The following is a 13,387-nucleotide window of genomic DNA, read 5'->3' as shown; positions in this document are numbered from 1 at the left end:
AAAAGAAAGAAAGAAAAGAAAAGAAATCTGCGTGACTTGGACTGCATTCCCATCACTCAGCTCCAAAGGGTTAAATGGACCCTTCAAAGGCACCAGAACACAGCCAAGCCAATCACAAAGAAACAGAGAGAAACAATAATTAGATGTTTGAATCTGGAGAAAAGATTTTTTTTCTCTCCTTCTGATCTAAAGATGTTTTTAAAAGATTCTTAATTGGTGCAGAAATTATTATCTGATCACAAGTTTATTTTCCCTTTCATGCAATGGGGTTCTTTTCCCATCATTTAGAGATAAAGTCATGCATGTGTGGGCTTTAATTCACCAACATGGAGCTGATTATCATTTGGAAAAAATGTGGCAAGTTGAACCCAAATGGAAATAAAAATGTCAAACTGGTGAAGAGAGCAGGAAGTTAAGTGGTCATAATTGAAACAAGATCAGAACACAGAGTTATGACTCATTAAAGAGTATAATTCACTGTTACTTAATATTATACAGTAATTTCAAGGGATTGTTGCTCTCCCTGGTCTTCTTCCCTTGCTGGGATTTCAAAGAGGACTGTAAAAAGGTGCGCATAAAGGTCAGATTTGGTGAGCTGCTGTTTTCCCAGCTGTCAGAATTTAGGATGGGAGTGAATGCAATGACCAAAACAAAGAAAATCTTGGAGCTGCAATTGTGCCGATTACGAGTCCTGACTGTAACAAAAATGCGCTCAGTTTACTCCAACCTGTCACCCTGTCTTGATCTCGCTCACATCTTTGTCTGCAGGGCGTCCAGCAGCAGATCAAAGCACACCATTGTAAACTTTAAGTCATAAAATGAAACACTGTGGGGTCTTCCCAGAGGTTTCCAGACATTACTGTGCCAAAGCAAAGTTTACCACAATTTGAGCACATTTTGTCCTGTTGACAGCAGCCTTCTATTGATTTGTACGTGACATTCAGTAGTAAAGAAAAGAAAAAGCTTATCAAGTAAAAAAGTACATTTAACCTGCTGACCTTGCAGATGTACCATGAACAAAAAGTGTTAAAACCAGCTGAACCTCCAACAACCATGCCACATTTAAAGTCACTTAAATCTCATGCTCATACTGAACTTTAACCGTTCATCTTGACTTGGCTACATACCGAAGTGCATTAAGTTGCTGCTATGTAATTAGTTAAAACGATGTACCTAATAAAGTTATCATTAGGTATATATGTGAATTATAAGTCTCAAGGTTTTTAACGTGTGTGTGTGTGTGTGTGTGTGTGTGTGTGTGTGTGTGTGTGTGTGTGTGTGTGTGTGTGACAGAGAGAGAGATTGGTCCCCTTTATGAACACAACAGCATCACTGTCCAGTGATAAAAAGGTTTTACAGGTGTGCTGCTCAGAACAAATGAAGGTTGGGTTCAAAGACAGGTGAAGGCCGACCTGTGAGTACAGAGGACTCATGTTGTCATGTAATAATGTCCTAATAACTACCTGTTCTTTACACAACCACTTGTCCTCATCCTCTTCCTGAAACATCCTGTTGAAATTCCTGTCTTTTAAAGTTCTTCCTCCCCAAGACTAACTAGAGATTAACAATCCAACACAATGCGAGACTTCTTCACTTTCCCTGAAGTCTGAGGTTTTATTAAAGAGTTTCGGGGTCTGTCAGTAGTATAAATGCCACTTTCCAACCTCTTTAAGGAACTTGTGGCAAAATATGTATTTTCTGGTTATCTATCATTACTGCTTCAAACCGTGTTTTTAAATAAAGACAATGAAGCATTATAAGTGTTACCCTTCACAAAAAATGCTTTCATCAGTGAGAGTAACTCATCATCATCCTATCATTTTAGTATTTTCACAATTCATTCAGGCTCTTTGCCCTTTCCCTGGTGGTCTGACTGTGTAGTTTCTGACTGTGGGCCCTCTGGGAAAAAGGCCAACAACTCCCTTGGTGATAACACAACACTTTTGCTGAGAAACTGGAGTAACTGGAGTATTCCCAGTTAAGTCCCTGCACATCTGGGCTCCTGAGGGTCTTCTCTCCCAGTGGGATAACTCTAAACCCCCCAGGGGGGCTACTCATTTACCTCCCCCACTTCTTTGTAAACTCATTAAGACGCCAATTGGAACAGTTTAGCCAGCAGCACCTCCTTCCTGAAGCCCTAGTTGTTTGGACAACCTGTGACCTCGAATCTTGTCAGCGGAGCTTCCAGACGAGGTGGACGCTCAGACAGGCGACAGTGTAAACAAAAGCATTTGGTTTCAAGAGGCTGTCAGCACGCAGACCAGCCAGTAAGCCCTTGTTTAGGCTTGGGATCACTGGCGGCAACTTTACCCTGCCCAATCATGACTTTGTGGCTCCTAAAACATCCTAAATACCCTGAACATTTGTTTTCCCTGATGTGACTTTACTCATCTGCCTCTAAGGTTTGTTAACAAAGACCTCTGCTGACAAGTTTGACCTATTTCACTCCACAGATGTAGAGCTTTTGGGAGTGTGGCGGTGTGGAAAAGTACGTGTTTGGTGGAAATAATTCCTCCGGTCTTCTCAGCTTCCAGCTGCAGGCGGTGTTCAGAGGCCTGTCATGTGCCGTTGGTTTTAGCGTCCTTTCCTGGGGCGAGTTAAGAGAAGCGAGAGGCTCACTGGAATTTCTGTTATTCTAGGCAATTTAGATAACCTGTGGCGGTGAGATGTTCAACACCCTAACACAAAACAGCAAATTGTTTCTGTTTGTCACCTTTTCCTTTAGACAGCTTTGAGTTTTGGTCACTTACTGGTTCGTCACATAATTCTTCTGTTATAATAACACACTGTTTTCTCACTCCTGGGTTTAGAGATCAAATCAGAAGGTCATACTGAAGTTAAAACTAAAGCCTGCTCAGTTAAATCCTTCATCCTCAACTTTAAACCGAGGCTTATGTCCGTTTAGTGTATAACTGATTGTTTTTTCACCTTTTTCTGGCTTTGCAAGACTGAGAATTAATTAACTTTGATATTGAGTGTACTTTAGTGTGCAAAAGTCTTGAGTTCGCTAGTTCTCCAGGCTTCTTGAAGGACATTCAAAGCTCTTCTTTGGATGTTTCTGCCTTTTGTTCTGTTCTCTGTCAACATGATCCCACATTGCTTCAATAATGTTGAGGTTCAGGATCTGAGAAGGCCGATCCATGACTGATAGTGCTCCACTGTGTGTTTTTCTATACAGGTATGATTTTACTGCATTGGCAGTGTGTTTGGGAACATTGTCATGATGAAAAAAGAAGCTGTTACCAATCAGATGATTTCCAGATGGTATTAGATGGTGGATCAAAATCTGATGGCACTGTTTCTGTGTTCATATTCCATCAATTTTGACAAGATCTCCAACACCACAGACTGAAATGCAGCATCAACAATGACATAGACTCCACCGTGTTTAACAGTTGCCTGTAAACACTCACTGTTGAACATTTGCATTTTTTTATAGATCCAACTAAAAAAATGGGAACAAACGATGTGTTTTTCTGAAAGGCTGCTAGTAACATAGTGCCTAAAGATACATTTTAAATCAGTTTCTTTTTTTTAAATTGTCTATTATGTGTAGATACAACGCTGGTGCATCACTTGAGGTGGGGCCTTTTTTATCCTTGAGTGATTCATAGGTCAGTGTGAAGTGGCGTAGGAAACAAAAAAAGAGTAAAAGTTAAAAGTTTTCACCCAAAGTCTTGTGATTTTGTTTTGTCTACCTCTGCAATGTCTGTCTTTTACACAACTAAACAGCAGGACTCTGACACAGATAAAGACCTGATCTAATCATGTCCAGTTTTCATTTAATTTAGCTCAAAGCAGATGGATTGAGAGGAAGGGGTTTAAGGTTTGAAAACACTGCTTTTTCCTGCAGAGGCAAGCTTCCAAGAGAACATCATCAACTTAAGGTTCTCATAACATACGCTCTCTGTAGCTTTTTGTTTAAGGCATATGAACAAATTCTTTTCCACATTATTTTGCCGTCTTTACCCCTTTCACGAGTTCTCAGTTTGACATCTTTGTCGTTCTTGTTCTCAGCTCCAGAGTGTTACCCGGGAGGTCATCGGAGTTTGAGCAATCCTTATCGAAGTGTTGACTTTGACTCCACTGAAATCCAGAACACCGCCATCCAGGATCTGATCTGTGACCACTCGCTGTCACCAGGCTGGTACAGGTTCTGGATCAACAACAAGCCAGCAGAGATGCCGACCGCCTGTGTTGAGGTAAAATGGTCAAAATGACAAGCAAGTTCTGTCACAGAGGTGTCTGTGCTCACATTCCTTCAAGTCTCTACACTGACTGCTTCCTTCACTGCCAAAAAGCACCATTAAATATCTATCATTCAAACAAGTGATATAATAGACACCTCCAGTACAGGTGCAGGGTATAATAACCACCTCTATAAAGGTAATGACTGTTTCTGTTTGCGGCCTCTTGCAGATGAACCGCTGTGGTACCCAGGCTCCGGTGTGGCTGTCACTGAAAGACACCTCACTGCCACGTCCTGGCGAGATCCGCCAGCTCTCCGCCTGTGCCACCTGGCAGTTCTTCCACGGAAGTTCCAAAGACTGCTGCCTTTTCCGTATCCCTGTCAAGGTGCGAAACTGTGGAGAGTTCATGGTTTACTACCTGCAGCCAACGCAGGGGTGCATGGGATACTGTGCAAAAGGTGAGCATTCATCTGCTTTATTTTTGCTGTAGAAGTTCAAAGTTTAATGAAAGTGTTGGAGCTGATGTAGATGGAAATATCAGCAAGACCCTAATAAAGGAAACCTGAGGTTGGATGGTTTGGCCAAGCCACTCTAAGGGATTCATTTGGATGAGAAAACGAAAACCTCACTGAATTAACTTTATTCTTAGATTACAGAGATGAATTATGGTATATGTTTTTAGCCTAATAGTAGAAAGATATTTGATGAATCTCATCTTTCAGTTGCTTCAGATTTGGGGCCCAGGCTATGCCCAGCAGGGGAGGTGGAAAACAACGGTCAATGCAAAGGTACAAGACTCTTAAAATATGTGTTCATCTCTGTATAAAGAAGGTCCCTGCATCCTCAATTTACTGTAAAAAATTAAAAAGAAAACCAATTATTGTGACTTCAGCAACTGCCCAAATCTGCTTTCAGAGGCCGTCCCGTCCCTGCCCTCCCGACCGGTGATCACTGCGGAGCTCATCGGCCACAGCGTCCACCTGAGGTGCTCCTTCGTCTCGCCACCATGGAGCCAGACGCTGGGCTTCCAGGTGGTTTGGGCCAGACACATCAGCAATAGCATGAAGGCCGAGATCAGACAGGAAGCCACGCTGAAGCCCTTCTCTGTGGTGGAGATGGATGGCGTTCGCTTCAGGCTTGGAGAAACGGTAATTCCTGCCAGACTGTGTTGAAAGTTTTGGGGAGCACATGTGGTGGGTTTGACCTCCTCGAGTGGCCCATGATCATGCTGAACTGATTTTTTTTTTTTCATGAGTTCAAGCTCACAGAGAAAACGCAGAGAAGCAACATGTGTCATATGCAGTCGAGAGAATGCAAGAAAAGGGTGGGGAAGTTAAATCAGTTGCAGTTTGGAAAAGCCTTGCTCCATATGTGTCCCATTTAAGCCGATCTCCATTCACATCTTCACAGTGAATTCTAGGAAGTTATTTTTACATGAACCGACGCACGTATATAAAATAAAGCTGTTTCTTACGTTGAAATCTTGGCAACTCTTCATTCATGCAGTAGTGTAGCTGTTCTTGCACAACGATAAAGGAAGTGTTTGGGTTATATTAAATATAGACATTAAATATGGATATTTCTTGTGAGATACCATCTTGTCAGCTGTTTGGATGATGCCTTCTTGCAGACGAAGAGAAGTTTTGCACGTTATCATTTGCCTAAATCCCAAAATGTGTATTTTTTCTGGTTCCAGAGTTGTCCATGTGGCTTTCCTTTTTCAAAATTCTCGAGTACTTGGGTTTTGGGGCTGCCAAAGTTTTCCTTTGTTTGTTTTTTTATCCAGTTTCAGCAGAAAGATTGCATTATTAGGAGGCCCACAAAATGTGTTTATGCAGATGTTCCAAAAAGCAAAGGGAAAAATAGCCCAACACTTAATTATCTTGAGAAGGGAAAAATGGTTTTGAAAAATATCACACAGAGGCAGACCTTACAGTATCATTGCACACCAACGCAGGGTACCCACTGGCTTGTCTGCATCTTGTAATCTGGTCATTTCTTGGGGTTTGCGACATAGCCACCAGATAGGTGGGTCAAGATGTCCTCCTGGTCATTGTTTAAAAATGTAGATTTTTTTTAACAGGCAACAAAAAGCCAAATGAAAGTTTATGATTTCAAGATTGAATTAAGCAAATGCAAACCCTGTTTTGTCCTTCGCAGGTAGTGTTTGCTATTTTGCTACCAACACCTTCTCAACTGTGACTCCTCAGCAAAACTCTACAAAAAACAAAAAGTGTCCAGCACCAAGAACCATCTGCATTCAGGGCTTAGGAGAGAGCAGATTCACAGTAGCACGAAAATACCAGATACATTTTATGGTTTGTTGTAGTTCTGGGTTATTTTCAGAATGCTCCAAATTATTATTAATAATCAAATCAGAATGCCAGCAGCTTTATTTCTTTACCAGGTTGCCTTTAGGGCGATGGAAAGAGTTTATTCAATAAACCTTAGCACGTGGATGTTCTTTGACGTCATCTTTGTGTCCTAGGAGGATCGAATTTAGCTTTGTTTTGAAAGCTCAGTATGCAAGACAATAATCAGAAGAACTGAAGATTTACTAGGAAGAATAATTGCTAATAGCACTAAAACCAGACAGCAGCAAAAGAATAAAGAAATCCGAAGATTGGTTAAAATGACAACTAAATATGAGTAGCTGTCGACAAGATTGCCTTCTTGCAGCTGAAGCTGACGCTGAGTCGCTGCACTCCTGCCCTGCACTGGAGTAAAAACTGTTATGATTGACCTTTGTCTTTCCAGGATGTCAACACGCTGCTGCACAGCCTCATTTCCATACAGCCAGACTGTGCAGGCTGCTGATAGCTTTCATTTCCTTGAGAAGTGATATGTTGCTAGGAAACACAAAGTTATTTGATTTTTCAGCGTGATACCATTTGACACCGAGGTGATGTCACTCCCAGTTTTTGTCATCTTGCAGCTGTGGACCACGTTGCTCCCATGTCTGTACACCGGGGTTATGTTAGTTTGGTCTAGCAGATGTTATGCAGGGCTGGGTTTGCTCATGGGGCTCGTCTTTAGCGTGTGTTGATATAGCAGCTGGGCAGGGTCAGAGGTCATCTTCATTTCTTTTAAACCATGAAAGAGAGTTAAATATTAGTGCTTTTGGAGCATTGGTTTGTTGTGTTATGAGCTATATCTGGAAACATTTTGATGAATCACCAATACAGTGACAGTTGCACACTGCTGGTCTTTTTCATAACACAGTGTGAAAAGGTAATGCACTCTTCCACTCTCGTTTATCCACATCAGTTGACAGTTACATAGCTCAAGTTTGTTTGAGCAATCAAAATGTGAAAGGTGGTTTCAAACTCCAGTATACCTTCATCTTTTACTTCTCTTAGATCAGTGATTCACAGAAAGGGCTACAAGTACCCCAGTGTGTACTTCTGTAGCAGAAGTAGATTAGCTCAACTGATCTGAAAAAAGACAACAAGAAAAAAGTATATGAAGGACAAATGTGATGATGGGACTTGAACAGCAGAAACTGCAACTGAAAGAAAATAAATGCATACATGAGTTAAATGAAAACAATTATAAAATGAAAATACGTTGGACTTGGTCACTAAAAGAATGCTAACAGCTGATATTGCTGGCTAAAAATATGAAACTAGTAAGTGTGTAAAAAAACTAAAAGCAGTGGAAATCAGCGGCGCATTTAGATTTTGAGCCAAACATGCACGATAAACAACTGAAAAACTAGTTAAAATGTATAAAATGTTAGACATTATTAGGTAAACCGACTGCTGTAGCTAACAGTAAAGAATTGGATGAATGATTTATTTAAACATCCAGATTTAGTGTTTCTCAGTTTTCAGATTCATAGTTTAACAAGCGATGTTTGCTGATGCTAACACAAAGCTAGCCAAGAAGCCAGACTGAGGTTAAAGTTTGAGTGAATGCCGACCTCTACGTAGACTCACTGTAGCCATCGCTTTAAAGTCTCTTTGTTTTTTTGTTGTCCATTATCAGTATCTAGCATGTTTAGGTTTAGAGACATAGTCCAACCACTTTTGCTCATTGTTTGGTTATTTATCTATTTGATGCATGCGTTTATTTGTAGCTACAGTTTCTGCTGTTCATGTCCCATCATCATGCTTGTTCTTCAGTAGCCACTAAAGGTAGTGGATAAATGGTTTAGATAAGAAACCAATAGTTATGGATAAAGAGATGAGATGGTTTTCTAACCATAAAGGGGTTTTGGGGTCTGGCTTTGTTGTTAAGTCGGATGAAAAAATGATTTAAAAGCAGCTGATTCAGACTTCATGCTTCAGCTGATATTTCCCCTGTAGTTCTCCTGCAGTGTGTCGACTTTCAGAGCCAACTCCAGCCACACAAGATCGACTTCAAAAGACAGTGAGAGTTTCTACGCTGGGCTGAAGGTAAAGCCTCCTCTGACTGTTTTAAAACCCCAGTTTGGTTTCATTTCTCAGTGAGAACCTCATAGACTCTTATTCCTTTCTCCTCAGTTCTCTCCAGATGTGCTCCACATAGCAGAGAACAGTAAGGAGCACGAGGTGACTGTCCACAGTACCGTCCCCATCCCCTGCTTCACCTCCAACATCGGCCACCAGTGTGGAGTCCCTCTGGCTCTGACTGTCAACAATCCAGGTCAGACCTGTGGGAAAATAGGAGATAAGAGTCTGTGTCATCACCTTTATCTGCAAGGACATAATAAATCTACAGCTTGAGTATATTTAAGGTTAACCTGCAATTTAGTTAAGTACTGCCTGCAGCAACCACTACAGTTGGACAAATATTGCCCCCATTTAAGCATTAATGTACCCGTTATTGGGTAATTAACAAAAATCACCAAACACAAATTAGAGCAGCTGAATTAACTACTGAGGCCACAGTCGCGCATTAATAAAACAATCAAAACAATTTCAAGCATTTCTCATTTCCTCTGGGATCTCATTATTGTTATTCCCAGACTCACCTTGTACATCATCGCATTGAAGCCGGCTAAGAAAGACATCATTACAGTTGTGCAGGCAGCTGTGTGCTGTCTGTTAACATTAATTTACTGCTGTGTTGACATCCACAGACAGCCTGGGCCATGAGGTCTCCAACGTGGTGCTGTCCGCCTGCCAGGTGCAGCTCCAGCCAAACACCTGCAGTGAAGGCAGCTGCGGTTGGGCAAAGTTTTTTGTCACTGCTGTGACTGATTTCACACGTGATGGGAACCGCATGAGCCTGATCGGTGCTTCGCCTGGACCCTCTGCACCACGCCTTTGGAGAAGCTACGTCCCGACATCCCTCAAAGTGAGTGAGGTCATTTAGAACGACAGCTTGTTCGTGTGGATAAAAACAGAATAAAATATGATTATATGAAGTTTTCAAGTCATTGCATTCTGTTTTTATTTACATTTTATGTGTACAAAGTTTTGGAAATGGGTTTGTTTGTGTGGTGAATACAGAGTCTGCTGGGATCTGAAGAGCTAGAAATTGCAGCTACAGTTGTCCTACACAATATCCTTGAGGCAGATTGAGAGATGCTTGACGATTTTTCCACTTTTGAAATAAATTTCAAACCATTCGTGAGGATCTTGGAAGGAAACCCTGAGGAGGTTTGGGCGACAGCTGGAATCTGAGGCATGCAAGTTAAATGTGGCATGTGGAGCAACCTTAAGAGGACTTTCTTTTTTGGAAAAACTGTCACACAAAGGCTCTCCTCTGGCCCTTGAGGAGCTTTTAATAAGATCTATAGGGTCACTAGTGGGTAAAAGCTGGGTTTGTGGCACCATGGATGCTTTGTGCTAGGGTCCTACAATAAACACAGTCCTTAAATGGGTTCCTGGACTTATTCAGGATAAATAGAGGGTCTTCAAGTGGCATTTCAATGGATTCCATTATGCCTAACAGGAAGAGAGGACCAGCTTCTAAAGCTAAATGTCGAATGAAAGTATTACTTTAATTAAAGAGAAGTACTACAATGGCTCCAAATAGCAGGTTTTTCCATCATATTGTTTACACATACACACAATTATACAGTTCTTTTTAACACTGAAGGAGAGGTTGTGGTTCAGGACCAAACATGCACTTGTTTGATGGTTTGACATAATACTTAAAGAGCGCCTCTCTAAGCGGTCATTAGTTGTGTCCATACAAGCGGTGACATTATGTAAGATGTGATGTCAGCCCTCCAGACACTCTGTCTCTGAGGAGCTTTTTCATCTGTGTTCAGTGAAAACATCAAAGCCTAAGACCACAGGGTCAGAGGGTATAGCCCCCTTAATCTTTCTTCTGGTGACCTCTACCTCCCACCCCCAGGTCACGGTCCAGGATATTCCCACTTCCACGTGCTACTCTTTGACTGACCCGCATATCATTACACTAGATGGCAGGTAACTTACCTCCAGCTTTTGTTAAATGAATCCATTTATAGGGCAGTTAGTGCAACAGTTAAAGTCTTCAAATTCTTATTAAAAAATCTGCATTTCCTTTTCAGGCGTTACGAGAACCACCAGACTGGCACATTTGTCCTTTACCAGAGCCTCTCCAGGGAATTTGAAGTCCATTCTCGCCAGTGGGACTGCAGCAGTCGACACTACTCCGTTGCATGTAACTGCGGCGTTGTAGTGCGAGAGGGGAACGAGCTTGCCATCTTTGACATGTGCAATGGGCAACCGCAGGAAACGAGGCCACAGCTTGATCTTAAGAACCTCGGTGACAGTGAGGGGAGTCGGGTCAGGGTGCTGGAGTCCCACCAAGGGAAGAAGGTCACCGTAGGTATCTGGACATTTGGAAACTGGTGTCTAGTTATTTGGCTAAATTCATGGTAAAATCATGCAAGAATGATCTGTCCTTCATTCAGATCTGTCATATAAGTTGAATTTTTAATGCATGAGGAGACTATGTTAACTAGCTGTTGGATGTGACTCTCCTCTTGTAGTTGATCTTTCCTTCCGGGGCCTTTGTTAGGGCTGATGTTGGTGATTGGGGGATGAGCCTGTCTGTCCGGGCACCCAGCGTGGACTATGGAAACACTCAAGGCCTCTGTGGCACCTTCGACCGGAACGGCAACAATGACTTCCAGGCCTCTGATGGTGGGTTCTATGGCCCTGATGACTTGCACAGCTTCATAGAAACCTGGAGGTCAGTCTGGGACACAGTGTAGATTTCTAATTTTCAGAATTCTAATCTTTCCTTATTGCCACCATAATTCAGCTGAAGTCTCCACAACGTTATTTGTTTTCCTTTACTTTGTGTGTGTTAGGATAGCTCCTGGTGAGAGTTTATTTGACAAAACACCTCCTGGTATGACACAGGACCTCAGGAGGCCTTTCTGTCGGTGCCAAACAGGATCCAGCACTTCTCAAGAAGCTGGAAGGGGGACGAGAAACTTGTACAATCCCTCTGCTCACTCAGACTGCATAGCATATGATAATGTGGATTACACATCTGTGTTCCCCTCAATGGACACAACAGTCGAATACATCAAGAGCCTGGAAAAAGAGGAAAGCATTCTGGATATATCTGCCTTCAGCAGTCACCCTGTCGAGAGGCGGCACCTCTGGTTTCACGGCAAGAATAATCAGAACAGTGACAGGGATCCTGAACTGGACGATGAGTTCAGAAAGGATCTTCTGCTTTCTGTTGACAGGCCAAAGAGACAGGCGTCATTCCAGCCTGTGTTAATGGCACAGAGCCTAAGCCAGGCTGATCTGGAAAGCTACGCCTACTTTTTCCCAGAGGATCACCAGGTGGAAGCTCGACCAGAGGTGCAACCCCAGTGGCCCACGCCAAGTGGTCTCACCTCAGCCAAAGCCCTTGAAGTATGCCAACTGGCTTTGGTCAACTCCACTGTTGGAGCAGTGTGCCGGGAGCTGCTGGGACGCCGCCTTGGTGAGGCAGTGGATCTCTGCATGCTAGACCTACAGCTTAAAGATGACCTGGGATGGGAAGAGGCGCTGTTGCCATACCTGGAGAATGAATGTGAGAGAAAGCTGCTGGAAAATCTGACCCACAGAGCCTTGGAGGTGGCCAGTACACCGGGAACGCATGGGGAAGTGATTACTGCACTGCGATGCCCCAATTTCTGCAATGGAAATGGAGAGTGTACAGAGTGGGGCTGCCAGTGTTTTCCCAACTACAGCTTCCATGACTGCAGCCTGGCTGTCAGTGAGTATCAGGAACAGTTATACATATACCAAACATACAACTACAGAGTAAAGTAGATTAAAAGTCACACTGATACTAATCTCTTAAAACTTGAAATTAGTTATATCAAGTCAAAAAAAACTTGCCTTTGAGCAGTCTCTCTTCTAATAGGCCAACCGGTTGAGATAACCGATTTGGAGAACAGTGGCCTCTGTGATATTCGAGTTTTCGACTGTCGCAGCATTCGGGTCTTTGGCCTCGGTTTCATTGACTCTCCTGACCTAAGCTGCTATGCCACTAGACTGAAGGTGAGATGAGGCTAAGGCTAAAATCAATTAAGAGAGTTCAAGTGCTGTTTTGTTCACCTTTCCTTTGAATTCCTTCTGCAGTACATAAACAAAGCGTGGGTTCCAGGGGAAAAACAGCGAACAAAAGCCACCTTCCTCAGCTCCAAGGTTTTAGACTGTGCTGTACCATCTCTGAGCACTGCTGCCATCAATACAGAAGACTTTATGATGGATGACAAACCATACGCACGCTGGGAGATTAAGGCAAGGCTCATTCTCATTTTCACTTGGAATTAAAATCTCTTTTGTTAGGTGTTGACTGCTTTGTCTAAAGGTCTTTGCGTTATCGCCTTCCTCTTTTTCTGTACTAGGTCAGCAATGACGGCTCTCAGTACAGCCAGGCAAAGACGCTGACAATCTACGATGGTATTTGTCAGGTCTGTGAGGCCTCACGCTCTGGACTCTGTAAGTTAAAGGTAACTCGCATGCAAGACGGAGCAATGTTTTTGTTCTTGGGAAGCTAATAAAAATACTTTTCATTAAGATGGATAACATCTTAATGAAAAGTATTATTTTTATTATTATTCATTATTAAAATTGGCATCATTTGTTTGCCATCTTTATTTTTTGTTTGTAAAGCACTCAGAAAAGGGTAGGGAAGTCGAAAAAATGCCAAAATATGGATGTTTGTCCATCTGGAGCCCTTAATTTGAGAAATCCCATTTGCTACTTTTCACAATTTTAAAATTCTTTATTTGCCCTGATGTCGATCATAGGAAACAGTTGCTTTAT

At 42.3% G+C, this 13,387-nt stretch overlaps 1 protein-coding gene across 1 annotated transcript in view; it reads left to right on the top strand.

Annotated features, from left to right (window-relative positions):
* The window catches only part of LOC113015807 (von Willebrand factor D and EGF domain-containing protein), a 40,595-nt gene that overhangs the window by 592 nt on the left and 26,616 nt on the right, over positions 1–13,387 (top strand). Inside the window, exons 2-15 of the mRNA XM_026158128.2 lie at positions 4,018–4,202; positions 4,420–4,648; positions 4,913–4,978; positions 5,106–5,338; positions 8,498–8,587; positions 8,675–8,816; positions 9,253–9,470; positions 10,479–10,552; positions 10,657–10,933; positions 11,101–11,303; positions 11,425–12,329; positions 12,480–12,616; positions 12,698–12,859; positions 12,967–13,071. Coding sequence (XP_026013913.2) covers positions 4,018–4,202; positions 4,420–4,648; positions 4,913–4,978; positions 5,106–5,338; positions 8,498–8,587; positions 8,675–8,816; positions 9,253–9,470; positions 10,479–10,552; positions 10,657–10,933; positions 11,101–11,303; positions 11,425–12,329; positions 12,480–12,616; positions 12,698–12,859; positions 12,967–13,071 — 3,026 coding nt within the window. The remainder of the gene's footprint in view (positions 1–4,017; positions 4,203–4,419; positions 4,649–4,912; positions 4,979–5,105; positions 5,339–8,497; positions 8,588–8,674; positions 8,817–9,252; positions 9,471–10,478; positions 10,553–10,656; positions 10,934–11,100; positions 11,304–11,424; positions 12,330–12,479; positions 12,617–12,697; positions 12,860–12,966; positions 13,072–13,387) is intronic.

The sequence above is a fragment of the Astatotilapia calliptera genome, chromosome 23 (genome assembly GCF_964374335.1).
Source record: "Astatotilapia calliptera chromosome 23, fAstCal68.1, whole genome shotgun sequence".
NCBI classification, from domain to species: domain Eukaryota; kingdom Metazoa; phylum Chordata; class Actinopteri; order Cichliformes; family Cichlidae; genus Astatotilapia; species Astatotilapia calliptera.
Note: the sequence above shows the minus strand (reverse complement) of the source record. Positions and strands in the feature narration are given on the sequence as shown.